At 38.2% G+C, this 15,568-nt stretch overlaps 1 protein-coding gene across 2 annotated transcripts in view; it reads right to left on the reverse strand.

Annotated features, from left to right (window-relative positions):
* Nucleotides 1-15,568, reverse strand: part of SLC26A9 (solute carrier family 26 member 9) — a 233,432-nt gene that overhangs the window by 26,052 nt on the left and 191,812 nt on the right. For both annotated transcript variants that reach the window (XM_077295144.1, XM_077295143.1), the window contains exons 9-16: nucleotides 13,790-13,937; nucleotides 13,209-13,322; nucleotides 12,706-12,783; nucleotides 10,056-10,151; nucleotides 6,024-6,130; nucleotides 4,987-5,056; nucleotides 4,226-4,318; nucleotides 1,803-1,910 (exon numbers count right to left, since the gene is read on the reverse strand). In XM_077295144.1, coding sequence (XP_077151259.1) covers nucleotides 1,803-1,910; nucleotides 4,226-4,318; nucleotides 4,987-5,056; nucleotides 6,024-6,130; nucleotides 10,056-10,151; nucleotides 12,706-12,783; nucleotides 13,209-13,322; nucleotides 13,790-13,937 — 814 coding nt within the window. The remainder of the gene's footprint in view (nucleotides 1-1,802; nucleotides 1,911-4,225; nucleotides 4,319-4,986; nucleotides 5,057-6,023; nucleotides 6,131-10,055; nucleotides 10,152-12,705; nucleotides 12,784-13,208; nucleotides 13,323-13,789; nucleotides 13,938-15,568) is intronic.

A 15,568-nucleotide genomic window follows, 5' to 3' on the forward strand; every position in this document is an offset into this window, starting at 1 on the left:
GAAGGAGTGCGGGCGTTCCGTGGGAGGAACCCCCGGCCCATGAGGTCTTTCTAAAGACAGGGAGGCCAGTGGACAAGAGCACCTACTGACCCACATGTCTCCGCAACAAGTACTAAGAAGTCAATCTTTAAAGTCATTTGCAAATTAGCCTGGAGGTATATGGGGTGGGGGTGTAATTGTTTCAACAAACAAACAACTGTATTTAGTAGTAAAATAGTCTGCACAGGTTCCCTTTAAATGTACTGTATATATACGATATATACTCGAGTATAAGCCGAGGTACCTAATTTTACCTCAAAAACAGGGAAAACTTATTGACTAGAGTATACGCTGAGGGGGAAGATGCAGCAGCTACTAGGTCTGTGAGTCTCCCCTCTCCCTGTGAGTCTCCCCTCTCCCTGTGAGTCCCCCCTCTCCCCGCGAGTCTCCCCTCACCCCGTCAGTCCGCGAGTCTCCCACGGGGGTGTTTCTTACCCACTTCTTCACAGCAGCGGCGGAGCAGCGTCATCCTGTCATGTATCGAGTCCCGGAGGTAGCGGCATGCCGGTTACGTATGGAGCAGCAGTAGCAGGCGTGGAGGCCAAGCGGTAGCCGTATGGCAGGTGATGGTTGCGGGAGGCCTGTATTTTCGCTGTGAACACTTCACTTCCGGTCCCGCTCCATTAGGCTTATGAATATTCGTGACGTCACCGGAAGTGAAGCGTGGGGCATTGAAAATACAGGCCACCAGCAACTTCCACCTGCTGTACGGCTACTGCTTGCTCCATATGTTACTGGCACGCCGCTATCTCTGGGACTCAATACATGCCAGGATCACGCTGCTCCGCCACTGCTGCTGTGAAGGAGGGGGTAAGAAACACTCCTGGGGAACAGAGATGGACTGGAGGAGAGGGGAGACAGACTCGTGGGGGTGACTCAAGTATAAGCCGACAGAGGCACTTTCAGTCTCAAAAAATGGGCTGAAAATCTCGGCTTATACTCGAGTATATATGGTATATTACAGTGTATCTTTTGTGCATTTTTAAATCTAATAGGTCCAAAGTTTAATGCCTGTAACCAGCACTTGTAGAGACGAATAAGGACGAGTTTATAACTAAGCTTAAAAATAATTATTTAATTAATCATTTTTAAGCTCCTTCTAGTGGTGTCTGCTGGTAGCTATCTTTGTATCATACAACTCTCTTGTGTTAGAAAAATAGAGCTCTTACCCTTATATTGGTGTATTATGAAACTAATTCGCTTATTATTAGCAATAAACCTCATGATGTCTAATATGCAAGATGATTTTCACACTATTACTTGATCATTTATTAAAAATGGTATATAGCCTCTTCAGAGAGGAAGACAAGTAGAACTCTACTGGTACCTATTGGAGGTATCAATCTTAAAAATCAATTACAACTAGTGATGAGCGAATATACTTGTTACTCGAGATTTCCCGAGCACGCTCGGGTGTCCTCCGAGTATTTTTTAGTGCTCGGAGATTTAGTTTTCATCGCCGCAGCTGAATGATTTACATCTGTTAGCCAGCTTGTTTACATGTGTGGATTCCCTAGCAACCATGCAACCCCCACATGTACTTATGCTGGCTAGCAGATGTAAATCATGCAGCTGTGTCAACAAAAACTAAATCTCCGAGCACTTACAAATACTCGGAGACCCCCCGAGGGTGCTCGGGAAATCTCGAGCAACAAGTATACTCGCTCATCACTAATTACAACCCTGTAAAGGGCCTTGTCACATGATAGTGGATGAAAGCCAAACCAGACACTACTTTTTTTCATTCCATGCTTCAGACTTGCCTTGCTTTTCATGAACACAGATCCTCTTTGCCTTTTAAGCTCTTCAGCTTCATGCTTCTTCAGGTACTTCTTTTTCGCCAGATAGACTTTGCAAGGATCCAATCCAGTCTAGCAGGTAAAGAAGTTCATATCTAAATATGTTTCAGAATGCTATAAAATATATAGAATACTAATACAGTGTAGTTTATTGGTATAGTAGTAACATATAATCTGAATTAACATTCAGGATACATTTGGGAAGCAGTGACCCTAACATAGTAAGTTCCAATATTATTTTCATCAAACATTAAAAAGGAGAAATGCCAAAACCTGGAACTTTAAGAAAGCTGAGTTCAACAAATTAAGGGAAGAGCTTAATCGTATAGACTGGGACAACGTCATGGTAACTGGGGATACCAAACATAAATGGGGCATTTTTAAGGAAATACTACTAGAATACTGCAGAAAACTTATACCCTCTGGTAATTAAATCTCAAGGAATGAAAAAAACCCATTATGGATGAATAAGACAGTACAAGGTTCAATAAGACAAAAACAAAGGGCATTCAAAATCGTGAAAGTCGAGAATACGGAAATAGCATTTCAGGAGTATAAAGATCAAAATAAGAAATGTAAAAAAGAAATCAAGCTAGCCAAGTTATCTACAGAGAAACAAATCACCAACGACATTAAAATAAATCCCAAAATGTTTTAGAAATACATCAATGCCAAAAAGAAAAAAAATGATGGTATTGGCCCCTTAAGAGATAACAACAGCAAGATATTCACAAAAGATAAAGAAAAGGCAGAGATATTAAACAGGCACTTTTCATCTGTGTTCACTAAAGAACTGTCTGTTACAGGGATCATTCAACAAGGCAAAAATCTAAATTCACAACTTGATATAACTAGTTTAACACAAAAAGAAGTGCATCTACGTCTGAGCAATTTAAACATTGACAAATCCCCCGGCCCAAATGGCATTCATCCACGGATACTGAGGGAATTGAGCTCAATAATTGACAGAACGCTGTATCTCATATTCTTAGACTCTCTTGTAACAGGGGTGGTGCCACAAGATTAGAGGACGGCTCACGTGGTACCAATATTTAACAAAGGTAAGAAGGTGGATAAGGGGAACTACCGTCCGGTAAGCCTGACATCAGTAGTGTGCAAAATTTATAGGACAGTCATTTATAGTCAGGTCAGTAATCTGTGACCATTGGACCAGAAGCCTGCTAATCTCCTCTTACCAATCAGCTTTTTTTTGATTAGCCGGCCTGATGCGACATCATAATTGAAGCATGACGCACATCTGATGTCGTGCCAGTCTGTCTAATCAAAAGAAGAGCGTGTAATGACACATGGTAAGGAGATTCACAAGTCTCTCATCAACCAGTCCCACATTACTCACCTGACCGATGGACTGGAGTCCTACAAATCGATCTTCTCATCTCTAGAAGCCATGCTAGCTTTTTCCTGCTGCTAACACTGTTGAGTTATTGCTGGGAAGGCTGCTGCTTCCCCAACAAATTTGACAGTTTGGCAGGTGTACTAAAAGCGGAACAAAGGCAATCAGTTCAGCTGCATTCTGAAAGGGATTCACCATGATGAGAATATATGCCTTTAAGATTATTGTCCAAAATCCTTCTTAGGCATGAAGTGACCCCAGTGATTAGTTCTTATCGCCAGTAGATTTTTTTTTTAGTTTGAGCAACTATCTACTCATTCATAATGGCATTCCTGAAATGAAGGACTCTGTCAGCGATGTCCATATGGCAATATGTCCTAATGGGATATTCCCTTCAGTCAACAGTAAAGTTGTCCTTTAAATGTCATTTATATTGCAGTAGTTTCAATAGATTTCATGAATAGATAATAATGGAATGTCAACTTTATCAAAGCATTTATGAAAAGCAGACTTTTCCGATACAGATGCTATTGACATTAACGAAAGCAGTCTGCACTTTTTCACATAAAATCCAAAGATAATAGTGTCAAAGGCTTTCTTTGTGTTATGCGCACACACAGTACACTGATAAGGTATATTTTTGTAGATTGATTGATGTCTTTTTCAGTATCCACTTATCAAACAATCTCACGCCACATTATGCATATAGTGTGAATGTTATTTGCCACAGTGCTTGGGCAATAACAAAGAAAATAAATCTGGTGATTTCAGAAAATTAGAGTATCAATACAAAGCTGGAGAGTAGTGCCGAACAGGTAGGGGGGTGCAGATGTAGCTTTTACACCTGAGCTTTGGAGCCTGATGAGCTGAAAAGCCCCTCTGCCAGATAAGAACACTATTATTATTATTAAGGGCACTTGGTAGGTGGGAACCCTATTACTGATATTGTATTGGGCCATGTAGATAACAACACATCACATCACATCTGAGAATATATATATGTTTGTTTTTTTAAATGCATTTCTGAGTTTACCTTGTTAATAACCTTTTGTCTGAATATCTCAGAATTGGCAAAATATAGTGGAGAGCAGTAATTGACAATCTTGATCCCATCAATAGATTGAATCTGGAGCGAGAAAACAAGAGAAGTGAGTATATACTGCATGTGAAAACCTCTATTTAATAGTACCATATTTGTAAAGGAGCAATTTAGTTTCTCTCTGTAATTAGCTTAATTTTGGTAGCATTCACACATCAGTTTTTCCCAAACAACACACTGACATCTTATATTCTATGGGGATATTCATATCCACTATTTTTTATGATGGTCTTCAAATAAAATGGAGACATGTCTTACTTTTGTCTGATATGTGCGCATGTACAAGTTCTACTAGGGCTCATTCAGACTCCAGTTCTATCCGAGGTTTTCATGGATATTATAGGCAATGGAGCTGTTCATGTGTCCGTACGTTCGTGGAAACCGAGTGGTTCAGCCAAAATCTCAGAGGGCAGTCTGATTTATATTCAGGTCAATCTCACTAATGCAAGTCTATAGGTCTGTGATAAAATCGGACAGTACGCCATCTGTGTGCTGTCCACTTTTCATGGACCGTTAGATATAAGGAAGTTAAGAAACCTTCACCACTTTTTTATTTCAGACAAAAACACTAACACAACTCTGATGGTAAAAACTGAACAAACTCTGATGACACTCTGATCAAAAACACTGATGAAACTCAGAACAATTTTTGCTTACTAGATTAATCAGTGAAAAATATTCAGCAAAACTCTTACCTTACTGTAGACTTTTGGGTTCTTATACAGATCAGTAGAGGCCACCTGACCAAGGGCTGAACCATTTCGACTAACATGGGTAAGAGAAGGGGAACAAAAATGTATATGATTCTGACAGTAGCAGATATATCTTTTATATAACATCTATCTATCTCTCTCTCTCTATCTGTCTATCTATTGTGCTAGATCGGCTCACTCGGCTGCACACGAAGGTAGACACAGGAACACTACGGCTTGAAAGATGCACTTGGTTTATTTAGTACGGCAGAAACCAAGGGGTAAGCACAAAATAAAAACAGCCAAGTAAAACAAAATGGTAATTCTAGGTGAAGTCCTTCCTCCTCAGGATGCAAAACCACTGGAGAATCCGCTCTCAAGACACACCACATTGCTGCACTTGAAAGCCAGCTACTTAAACCCTAGACCATGTGACTCCTCCATCATGTGACTGATCACACGATTGTGATATCACACAGGTCCTGTCAGGCTCTGCGGATGGAGATAAGGTGGACATTCTCCCACCAGGTCTATGAATGTCCACATAAAACCAGCCCATTTATGCAACTTTAGATATAGCCTCACAACACTTTAGAGTGCTGGAGGAAAATACTCTGGCTTTATATCACTGACACCATTAAGCGAAGTGACACATATCTCCCCTCCAGTACTTTACCTGTGACTCTGTCACACTACAGTATCTCTCTATCTATCTATCTATCTATCTATCTATCTATCTATCTATCTATCTATCTATCTTATCTATCTCTATCTATCTCCATATTTACAGTATATCTGGCAGCACAAAGGGGTAGGGTTATAGTTAGTTTTCTGTCGATGATGGAAGAGTAGAAGGTGCATTAGTATTACATGATAAATTGGTATTGCTTTTGATATGGAGTCTCATGGTTCCATTTTACACCCTTGTATATATAATGATGGGTTTATAAAGGAAAACTAGCGAGGGTTCTATTCCTGTACCACTGTGTTGCTGCCTGCCCTTATTTTATACTGTACAATATAAAGAAGATACAACTTACAACTGTGTGTTAAAGATGACAACCAAGATGGAAAATCCTACACCGACAGCAACTCCATATGGAAGACCAAGGATGAAGGTGGAGAGGAAACTCACAACCCAGACACACTATAAATAGATGGAAGAAACAAGATTCAAAATAATTAATATTAGCCATCACTCTATACAATGAGACTCCAGACTGAACAATAACTGATTGACATAGTTTTTTTCGTAGGGTTATTCTTAAAGCAAAATTACTTGAGATGCTGATGACTTCTGGTAAATCGTAGACATTAATTGCTACAGTAATTGGTTTTGGTATTGCTGGTTTGGCAGATTGTTCAAACATTAGCTCTAGTGATGAATGAGTGTGCTCATTACTCGAGATTTCTGAGCATGCTTGGGCGTTCTCTGAGTATTTTGGGCGTGCGTGGAGATTATGTTTGAGTTGCCACAGCTGCTTGATTTGCGGCTGCTAGCAACAAGCAACCCCCACATGTATTCAGGCTATCTAGCAGTAGCAAATCAAGCAGCTGCGGCAACTCAAACATAATCTCCACGCATGCCCAAAATACTCAGAACGCCCAAGCATGCTCGGAAATCTCTAGTAACGAGCACACCCGCTCATAACTAATTAGCTCCAATATGCTTCCAACAAAACAAATAAAATATTCTTGTCCAATAATAAAAATAATAAAATAATGATGGCCAATGTGTTTGACAGTTGACTTCAAACACTGGTCCCCATGGATGATTGATTCTATTGCTGAGGTCCAGGAAGCTCCAAGTGATACTGTAAGGCAGCAAACACTGTCTGAAAGTAAAACAAACATAAAACCCTCCTCGCCAAATCAATGAAAAAAAAATGTTTCCATTTCCGATGGAAGATTTCACCTTTGAAATAGATTATATCCATATAAATGACTGAGGCTAAACACTCTGCACTTCTCAATGTAGAAAAATAATAATGCACTCCCTACGTGGCTGTGTTAGACTCTCTTGCTGCGCAACGGCTGGCTAGGCCAAAGTTGCTGTGTACCCCCGGCCTTATTCATGTGATAGTTGCAATGCATACTGTATATAGATATACTGTGTATAATTTTGTTTAAATGTGATTTTCATGGAAAGTTCACAGAAGAAAAACATACACAAACATATATAAATGAGTATACAGTTGTTAGCGAGCTAGTTGTTTATACAGCTATGCTCTTATGCTCACAGATCTCCAAGACTTTTTTACCTTACCACTCATGAAATACTTTTCATTATTTATTTGACCTATTTCAAATCTGGAGTTAAACTGATAAGAGACCGAGCTGAGATCCAAGCTGTTCTCCAGACACCATTGAAATCATATGACCTTTACATAATTTACCAAGAAGCTGCCTACAATAAATGATGACTGTATAATTCTCTTAGGCCTGGATCGTAGAGTTTCATGAAACCCCAGAAATGAACCTTTTTCATAAGAATTTATGTACTTTCAAACAAGCTACATTGAAGAAAGAAAGATCCTAATGATATTCATTCATTATATCATGTACGGTAGTTATTTGGGTTCAGTTCACAAATAAAAATTGTGATCAATGTTTTTGCAGTGATTTTCCGTGATTTCAGAAAAAATGCCCATGTTTTTACAGGTATACCTAACAAACATTATACAGTAACAGTTTATCTTTAATCTCTACACGAATAAAATTACTGATTGAGAGATCACTTTAGCTGGAGGATGAAGACTTAAGTCACTATGAGAATAAATTTGTGGACTAACGATATCAAAATTAAGTGTTATATTGTTAGTCCACCTCCATCAGTGTTTTTTTTTTTCAAAGAATTGCAACCCTAAAGTATGGGGTCCCAATGGCATAATCGTAATAAGAAACCAAAAAGAGCAAATGTGTGCCCAGACTAAATTAAATACAATTATTTATTTAAAAAAATAAATTTTATTAAGTACTAAACCAATACGTTTAAATTTACAACAAAACAGACAAGAACAAGTTGATGAGGGAGTCTCAAAAAGGCACCAATCACTGTACAAAATAGTTAGCACAGAAAGCATACCTGTATAGGTGTATAATTATACAAATAATTTATAAGAAAATGGTATTACATATACATGCCCATACAGTAATTCAGATTGGAGCGCCAAACATTGCACATAAAGTACAAAAAATGCATAATCAGAAGCTCACCCATCAAACTCCCAACGAGTTTCACAAATGCTTTGTCAGGTGATTTTACTATTGGGGGCTCCCTCATCAAGTCGCCCACCAATTTGTCCTTATATCTGTTTTTGTTGGAAACTTAACATGTTGTTCTAATATTTAATGCAATTATTTTTTAAATAAATACCGTAATTGTACTTTATTCCTGGCAAACACTTGTTCTTTTTGGTTTGGCATATCTGTACAAAGTTATTTTTTACTTTGATTTTATACTTTTTAATATCCCACTCCATTGTTTGTTTTCTTAAATTATTATTTTACCTATCAGTGAAGAATGTTTAGTTTAAGAATTAAAACACAGCATTTTTGTGTTTGGACAGGAAGTTACTTTCTCAATTTAAGTTTATGAGACTCAGAATGATACTTTCACAGTCTTATATGAAGAAAGAAAATGGTACGCAATGTGAGCCGTGGAAAAAACTGTGATCACATGATGCAAGAAAAGACCGGGGCAGTGCTAAAAACAGTAGGAGATGACAAGCGGTAAGTTTGTTAACCCTTTCACCCTCTGGCCCGTTTTCACATTTCTGTTTTTGCCCCCCCTTCTTCTCAGAGCCACAAATTTCTTATTTTTCTGTCAATATGGCCATGTGAGGGCATATTTTTTGCCTGAAAAGTTGTACTTTTGAACGTCACCATTGGTTTTATCATATTGTGTACCTGAAAATGGGAAAAAAATTCCAAGTGCGGTGAAATTGCAAAAAAAGTGCAATTCCACAACAGTTTTTTTATTTTTTTACCATGTTCACCAAATGCTAAAACTGACCTGCTATTATGATTCTCAAGGTCATTGCGAGTTCGTAGATACCTAATATGCACACATTGTTTTTTTATTTAAATGGTGACAAAAATTCCAAAGTTTGTTAAAAAAAAAATCATTGGTCATTTTCCTAGACCCGTAGCGTCTCCATTTTTCATGATCTGGGGCTGGGTGAGAGCTTATTTTTTGTCTGCCGAGCTGACGTTTTTATTGATACTATGTCAGTGTGGATACAATGTTTCCATCGTCCGTTATTGCATTTTAATGCAATAAAAAAAATGTAATTTTGGTGTTTTTGCTTTTTTTTCGCTATGCCATTTACAGATCGGATTAATTCTTTTATAGCTTGATAGATCGGACAATTCTGAATGTGACAATACCAAATATGTTTATATATATATATATATATATATATATATATATATATATATATATATATATATATATATATATATATTTATTGTTTTATTTTGAATGGGGGGTGATTTGAACTTTTATGTGAAAGTTTATATTTTTTAAATTTTTTGTAATATTTCTAAAAACATTTTCTTCTTTTTGCATGCTTCAATAGTCTCTAAAGGAGACTAGAAGCTGCAGTTGTCCGATCACCTCTGCTACACACAGGCAATGATCAGATCGCCTGTGTGTAGCAGAAATGCTCACTTGCTATGAGCGCCGACTGCTGGGTAGTGCTCATAGCAATCTGGCAATGGCAATCACGGGGCTCCTGCAGACCCCAGGTTGTCATGCAAACCCATCGGCGACCCGCGGTCTTGTGACAGGGGCGCCGATGGGTGGGATTAGTGACACGCTTCGTGTCAGAGATTGACAGCAGCATTTAACAGGTTAACAGTGGGTGGATCGCAATTCCACCCGTAGCTCTTAGTGGCACATGTCAGCTGTTCAAAACTGGTGCCCATATCACGGGGAGGGACATGACATGCGCCGTACATGTACGGCGCATGTCGTGAAGTGGTTAATACACAAACTGCTCATAAATTATTGGTAGCTAGCAAATGGCAAATAAAAAACAGATGAAATGGGACATAATTACATAACTTACACAGTCAAGCTTGCTTTTCTTCCAAAGGTAAAAAGGATCAGCAAGTTGCTTTAAAGAATTCTTTAGGTTCACCGCTATCAAAGCTCCTAGGACAGCCTGAAGGACACAAGTAACAATGGCAAGTGAAGTAAGACGCATGTGGTTTGATGGAGGGAAGAGCCAATATCATATTACATTTATACCGTAGTTATTTAAATTCTATTTCTTTGATTAAAGGTGGGAAATATAATAGAATTTCAATACAAATATTATATAAAAAAAAGAGGGAGAGAAATAATTGTAACATGCTAATGGTAATATTTGTACAGCGGCATGTAAAAATTTTGGCATCCCTGGTCAAAATTACTGTTATTGTGGACAGTTTTTAGCAATTTGAAGATGAAATGATCTCTAAAAGGCATAAAGATAAAGATGACACATTTCCTTTATATTTGAAACAAAATAAATATATACAGTATATTTTCATCTTTTACACTTTAAAAATTACAAAAAGGGAAAAGAGGCTGATGCAAAAGATTGGGCACCCTGCATGGTTTAGTATCTAATAGCACTCAATTTTGAAATTATCACAGCTTGTAAATGCTTTTTGTTGCCAGCCAAGAGTCTTTCAATTCTTATTTGAGGGATTTTCATCCATTCTTCCTTGAAAAATTCTTCCAGTTCTGTGAGATTCCTGGGTCGTCTTGCATGCACTGCTATTTTGAGGTCTAGCCACAGATTTTTTTAATGATGTTCAGATCATCAGTTCAGGGAACTGTGAGGGACATTGTAAAATCTTCAGCTTGTGCCTTTTGAGTTTGTCTGTTGTGGATTTTGACATGTGTTTGGGATCATTTCTCCATTTGTAGAAGCCATCCTCTTTTCAACTTCAGCTTTTTTACAGATGGTGTTATGTTTGCATCAAGAATTTGTTGAAATTGCATTGAATCCAATCTTCCCTCTTCCTGTTAAACGTTAACCGTGCCATTGACTGCAACACAACCCCAAAGCATGATTGATCCATCCTCATGCTTAATGGTTGTCGAGATGTTCCTTTCCAGACATTCTGTGCCCTTTTTTCTCCACACATACCTTTGAACATTGTGGCCAAAGAGTTCTATTTTAACCTCATCAGTCCACAGGACTTGTTTCTACAATGCATGAGACTTGTCTTGATGTTCTTTTGCATATTTCTGATGCTGAATTTTTATGGTGATGATGCAGGAGTGTTTTTTTCTGATGTTACTTCAATGAATGTCATATTTGTGCAGGAGTCTCTGAACAGTAGAACAATGTACCACAACTCCAGAGTCGGCTAAATTTTTCTGAAGGTCTTTTGCAGTCAAGTGGGGATTCTGATTTGCCTCTCTAGCAATCCTATGAGCAGTTCACACTGAAATTTTACTTGGCCTCCCAGACCTTAACTTGACCTCCACTGTTCCTGTTAACTGCCATATTTTTAATTACATTTCGAACTGAGGAAAAGGCAACAATAAAACGCTTTGCTACCTTCATATAGCCTTCTTCTGCTTTGTGGGCCTCTGCCATTATCATTTTCAGAGTGCTAGGCAACTGTTTAGAAGAATCCATGGGCCGCTGTTTTTTTGGCACAAGGTTAGAGGATGCTGGGTTTTTATAAAGCTGGGAAATTTGCATCACCTGGCATTTCCTAACAATGATCGTGAACAAGCCATAACCATATCAGGCTAGTTAGGGTCTGAAACCTTGGCTAAAGTTATCTGAGCCCACAAATCTCCAAGGGTGATAAAACTTTTGCGTTTGCCCATTTTCCTTTTTTTAAAAAAAAGAAAAACCACAAAGAAGAATAGTGTACTAGTCCGAGAGTAATGCATATAAACTTTATTAAATAGCAAAAATTACAAAAGGTCAAGAATGATGGCAAAAGCTAAAATTGGCTAACACACCTAAACAGCCTAATAGGGGATGGAGTGGTGCAACCATCATAATCAAAATGATCACTCCAGCAGATAAAATATATTCAGAACAATGTCCATCAAAATACACGGATGGAGCAACGTAATATTAACCACAGGATTGATGGCAAAAAACAGCACACAATCATCAAGCAATGTAAAGTATATTAAAGGAGCATACCTCAAGGGGGGCGTGAGGAAGGTTGATCCGAAACGCGCGTCGGTGGGTGGGGACAGCGTGGTGCAGCATTTGGTATCCATCACAGGTCGGTTTGCTCTTTAATATACTTTACATTGTTTGATGATTGTGTGCTATTTAATAAAGTTTATATGCATTACTCTCGGACTAGTACACTATTCCTTGTGGTTTTTCTAGTTTCTATTAGTGTGTCCTGCACATCCTTATGATTTGGCTTTTTTCATCACATGTATTACTATGATGGTTGGTTATCTGTTTAAAAGCCTCATATGTTTCTACTCCATTTTCCATTTTTTGTAGTTTTTATTATGAAAATAAAAGTATGTATATATATATATATATATATATATATATATATATATATTTTGTTGTGCCTAAAATACAAAAGAAATGTGTTATCTTTAACCTTGGTCCCTTTAGAGATCATTTCATCTTCAATTTGCTTAACTATTCACAATAACAGTGATTTTGACAAAGGGATGCCCAAACTTTTACACGCCACTCTATTGTATAGAACTAAAGGCACAAATATGCCTACCTTAGGAAGAGGGTTTAAGTAGGTACCAAGTGCCAGCATTGTCACCATAACCACCATCATTACAAAGAAACTAGACATCTAAGGAGAAAAAAAAAAGACAAAAATGCCATGTGCTGTCTGTTATCTATGCATTTTTATTGGGCTTTATCATGTGTGATTGGTCTTTGGACTTCATACATTTATAAGGCAAATAGAAACCTGTGACTTTTTATACCCAAAGATAGCACAAATATAGCGAACACACTGTTGACTTCTATAAGAAAAGGTGTAATAGCTACATTTATATGTATTTTAGTTATTATAGTTAGTATTATAATTATTACATAATTATAGAAAGAAACCATGCTACTTATTCTATATAAATATCCCGATGTTGGATTGGAATATTTTCTTTGGGAATAGCATTAGCTTTGGTGATATTTGTAATGAACAGGATCATGGATTCCTATAAATGGATCCAATTCCAGATTATCTTGTCCCAATGAAGACTCATTAGCACATACCTGTGATTTTCCACCAGCCCCATCCACAGCTAAAGTTACAGAAAGGGCGCAGCAAATGACATGAATGAAGAAAAATGATCCGAAGAAATTGCTGCAACCGAGGGCCAACATTTCCTATAAAGAAAGCTTTGAGTTATATTGGATACACTAAAATACTGCATATAATGAAAAGTAAATAGAAGGCTTTTAAAAAATAAAATGCGTTGGAAACCAGTTATATATGACCCAAAGCATTAAAATGGCTTGTCAAGGATTCTAACATTGGGTCTTTTTATAGGTTGTTTTTTTTGTCCATTGGCTGAGTCTAGTAACGTAGCTCTGGCCAGCACATACTCTTGAAAGTAGGAACCAACTGTGTACCTTACCTGTGGATGTCTTATCAGGTTTGAAGCTGCATCCAAAATTCAGTATATAATATAGAAAAAGTTTAGCATTTGCTGAGATCAGTCACTTTGCTACCAAAAATCAAGGTCGAGCGACTTCTATTATACATCCGTCTCACAGTAGTACCAATTTTTGAACAAAAAAAAATAAATCTCCATCCGCTTGATAAAAAACTAGCATATTCATGAAAGCCATACCTGATTTGGGTCAACATCATAGCCATGCTTTCCTCCTAAAGTCCTGCCCATGGCAAGGTTAATCACGTAGCCGACAATAGCAAGGGAAAATGCTGTGCCAATCATATCACCCCATTGACTTACAGTAGGTAAGGTAGGGGAAGGAAAGCTAAAAATAAAATGACAGAACATTAGTTCTTTACTAGTGTAAATGTAGTATATACATTTCCTTGAAAAAGTTTTCATACCTGTGAACTTTTCCATATTTTGTCATGCTGCTCCCACAAACTTAAATGTATTTTATTGGGATTTTATGTGACAGACTAACACAAAGTGGCAAGTATTTTTGAAGTGGAAAGGAAATCACACATGGTTCTCTAAATAATAAAAAAAAATAGATCTGAAATTGTGACATGCATTTGTATTCAGCCCTCCTCATCAATACTTTGTAGGACCACCTTTCACTGCAGTTACTGCTGTAAGGCTCCTTTCACACATCAGGTTTTTGCCGTCAGGCACAATCCGGCGTATTTTGCAAAAACGGATCTGGCAAAAGTTGCCACCGGATCCGTTTTTTGTCATAGACTTGTATTAGTGCCGGATTGCGACAGATGGCCTCACATTTCATCCATTTTTGCTGGATCCATCGAAAATTAGTTTTCCGGCGGCCGGAGAAAGCGTACATAGGAATGTTTTTTCTGTCTGGTGAAAAAACGCACAGCGACGGATCCGGCGTAAAACGGATGAAACGTGAGGAGAAATGATGGAATCCGGTGACCTATTCCGTTTTTTTAAAGAAATCATGCATTTTCCATTCTGGGGTCTCTCTCTCTCTTTCTCTCTCCTCCCCGGAACAGGAAATCCAAACTCTATCCCCGGGTTAAAAAAAAAAAAATCGGATCCAGCAAAAAAACAGAACCGTCGCATCAGTTTTTCACAATTTGCAACTTTTTTAAAAAATTCGCCGGATTGAGCCAAAAAAATGATGTGGGAAAGGGGCCTAAGTCTTTCGGGGTGTGAGTCTACAACTTTCCACATCTAGAGGCTGAAATTTTTGGTCATTGTTCTTTTCAAACTAGCTCTAACACAGTGAGATTGGATGGAGAACGTCTGAGAATAGCAATTTTCAAGTCTTGCCACAGATTTTTACTGGCATTTAGGTCTGGACTTGACTGGGTCAAACACATTTATATGTTTTCATCTAAACCATTCCATTGTAGCTCTGGTAGTATGTTTAGGGTCGTTGTTCTACTGGAAGGTGAACCGACCTCAGTCTCAGGTCTTTTGCAGCCTCTAACAGCTTTTACTCCAAGATTGCCCTGTATTTAGCTCTATCCATCTTGCCATCAACTCTGACCAGATTCCCTGAACTTGCTGAGGGAAAGCCTCATTACAGCATCATGCTGCCATCACCATGTTTGACGGTGGAGATGGTGTTTTCAGGGTGAAGTGCAGAGTTAGTTTTCCGCCACACATACGTTTTGCATTTAGCCAATAAAGTTCTACTTTGGTCTCATCAGACTAGATCACCTTCTTCCACATGCTAGCTATGTCCCCTACAGGACTTCTTACGGCTCGCATTAAAAAACGGCGTTATTTTTGCCACTCTTCCACAATGGCCAGATTTGTGGAGTATAAAACTAATAGTTGTCCTGTGTACAGATTCTCTCACCGGAGCTGTGGATCTTTGCAACTTCTCCAGAGTGCCATGGGCCTCTTGACTGCTTCTGTAATTTTGTCTCTCCTTGCTTTGGATGTCAATTTAGGTGGACGGCCTTAGTTGGATGTCTTGGTAGGTTT

This window comes from Ranitomeya variabilis, chromosome 3 (assembly GCF_051348905.1).
Source record: "Ranitomeya variabilis isolate aRanVar5 chromosome 3, aRanVar5.hap1, whole genome shotgun sequence".
In the NCBI taxonomy this organism is placed as follows: Eukaryota; Metazoa; Chordata; class Amphibia; order Anura; family Dendrobatidae; genus Ranitomeya; species Ranitomeya variabilis.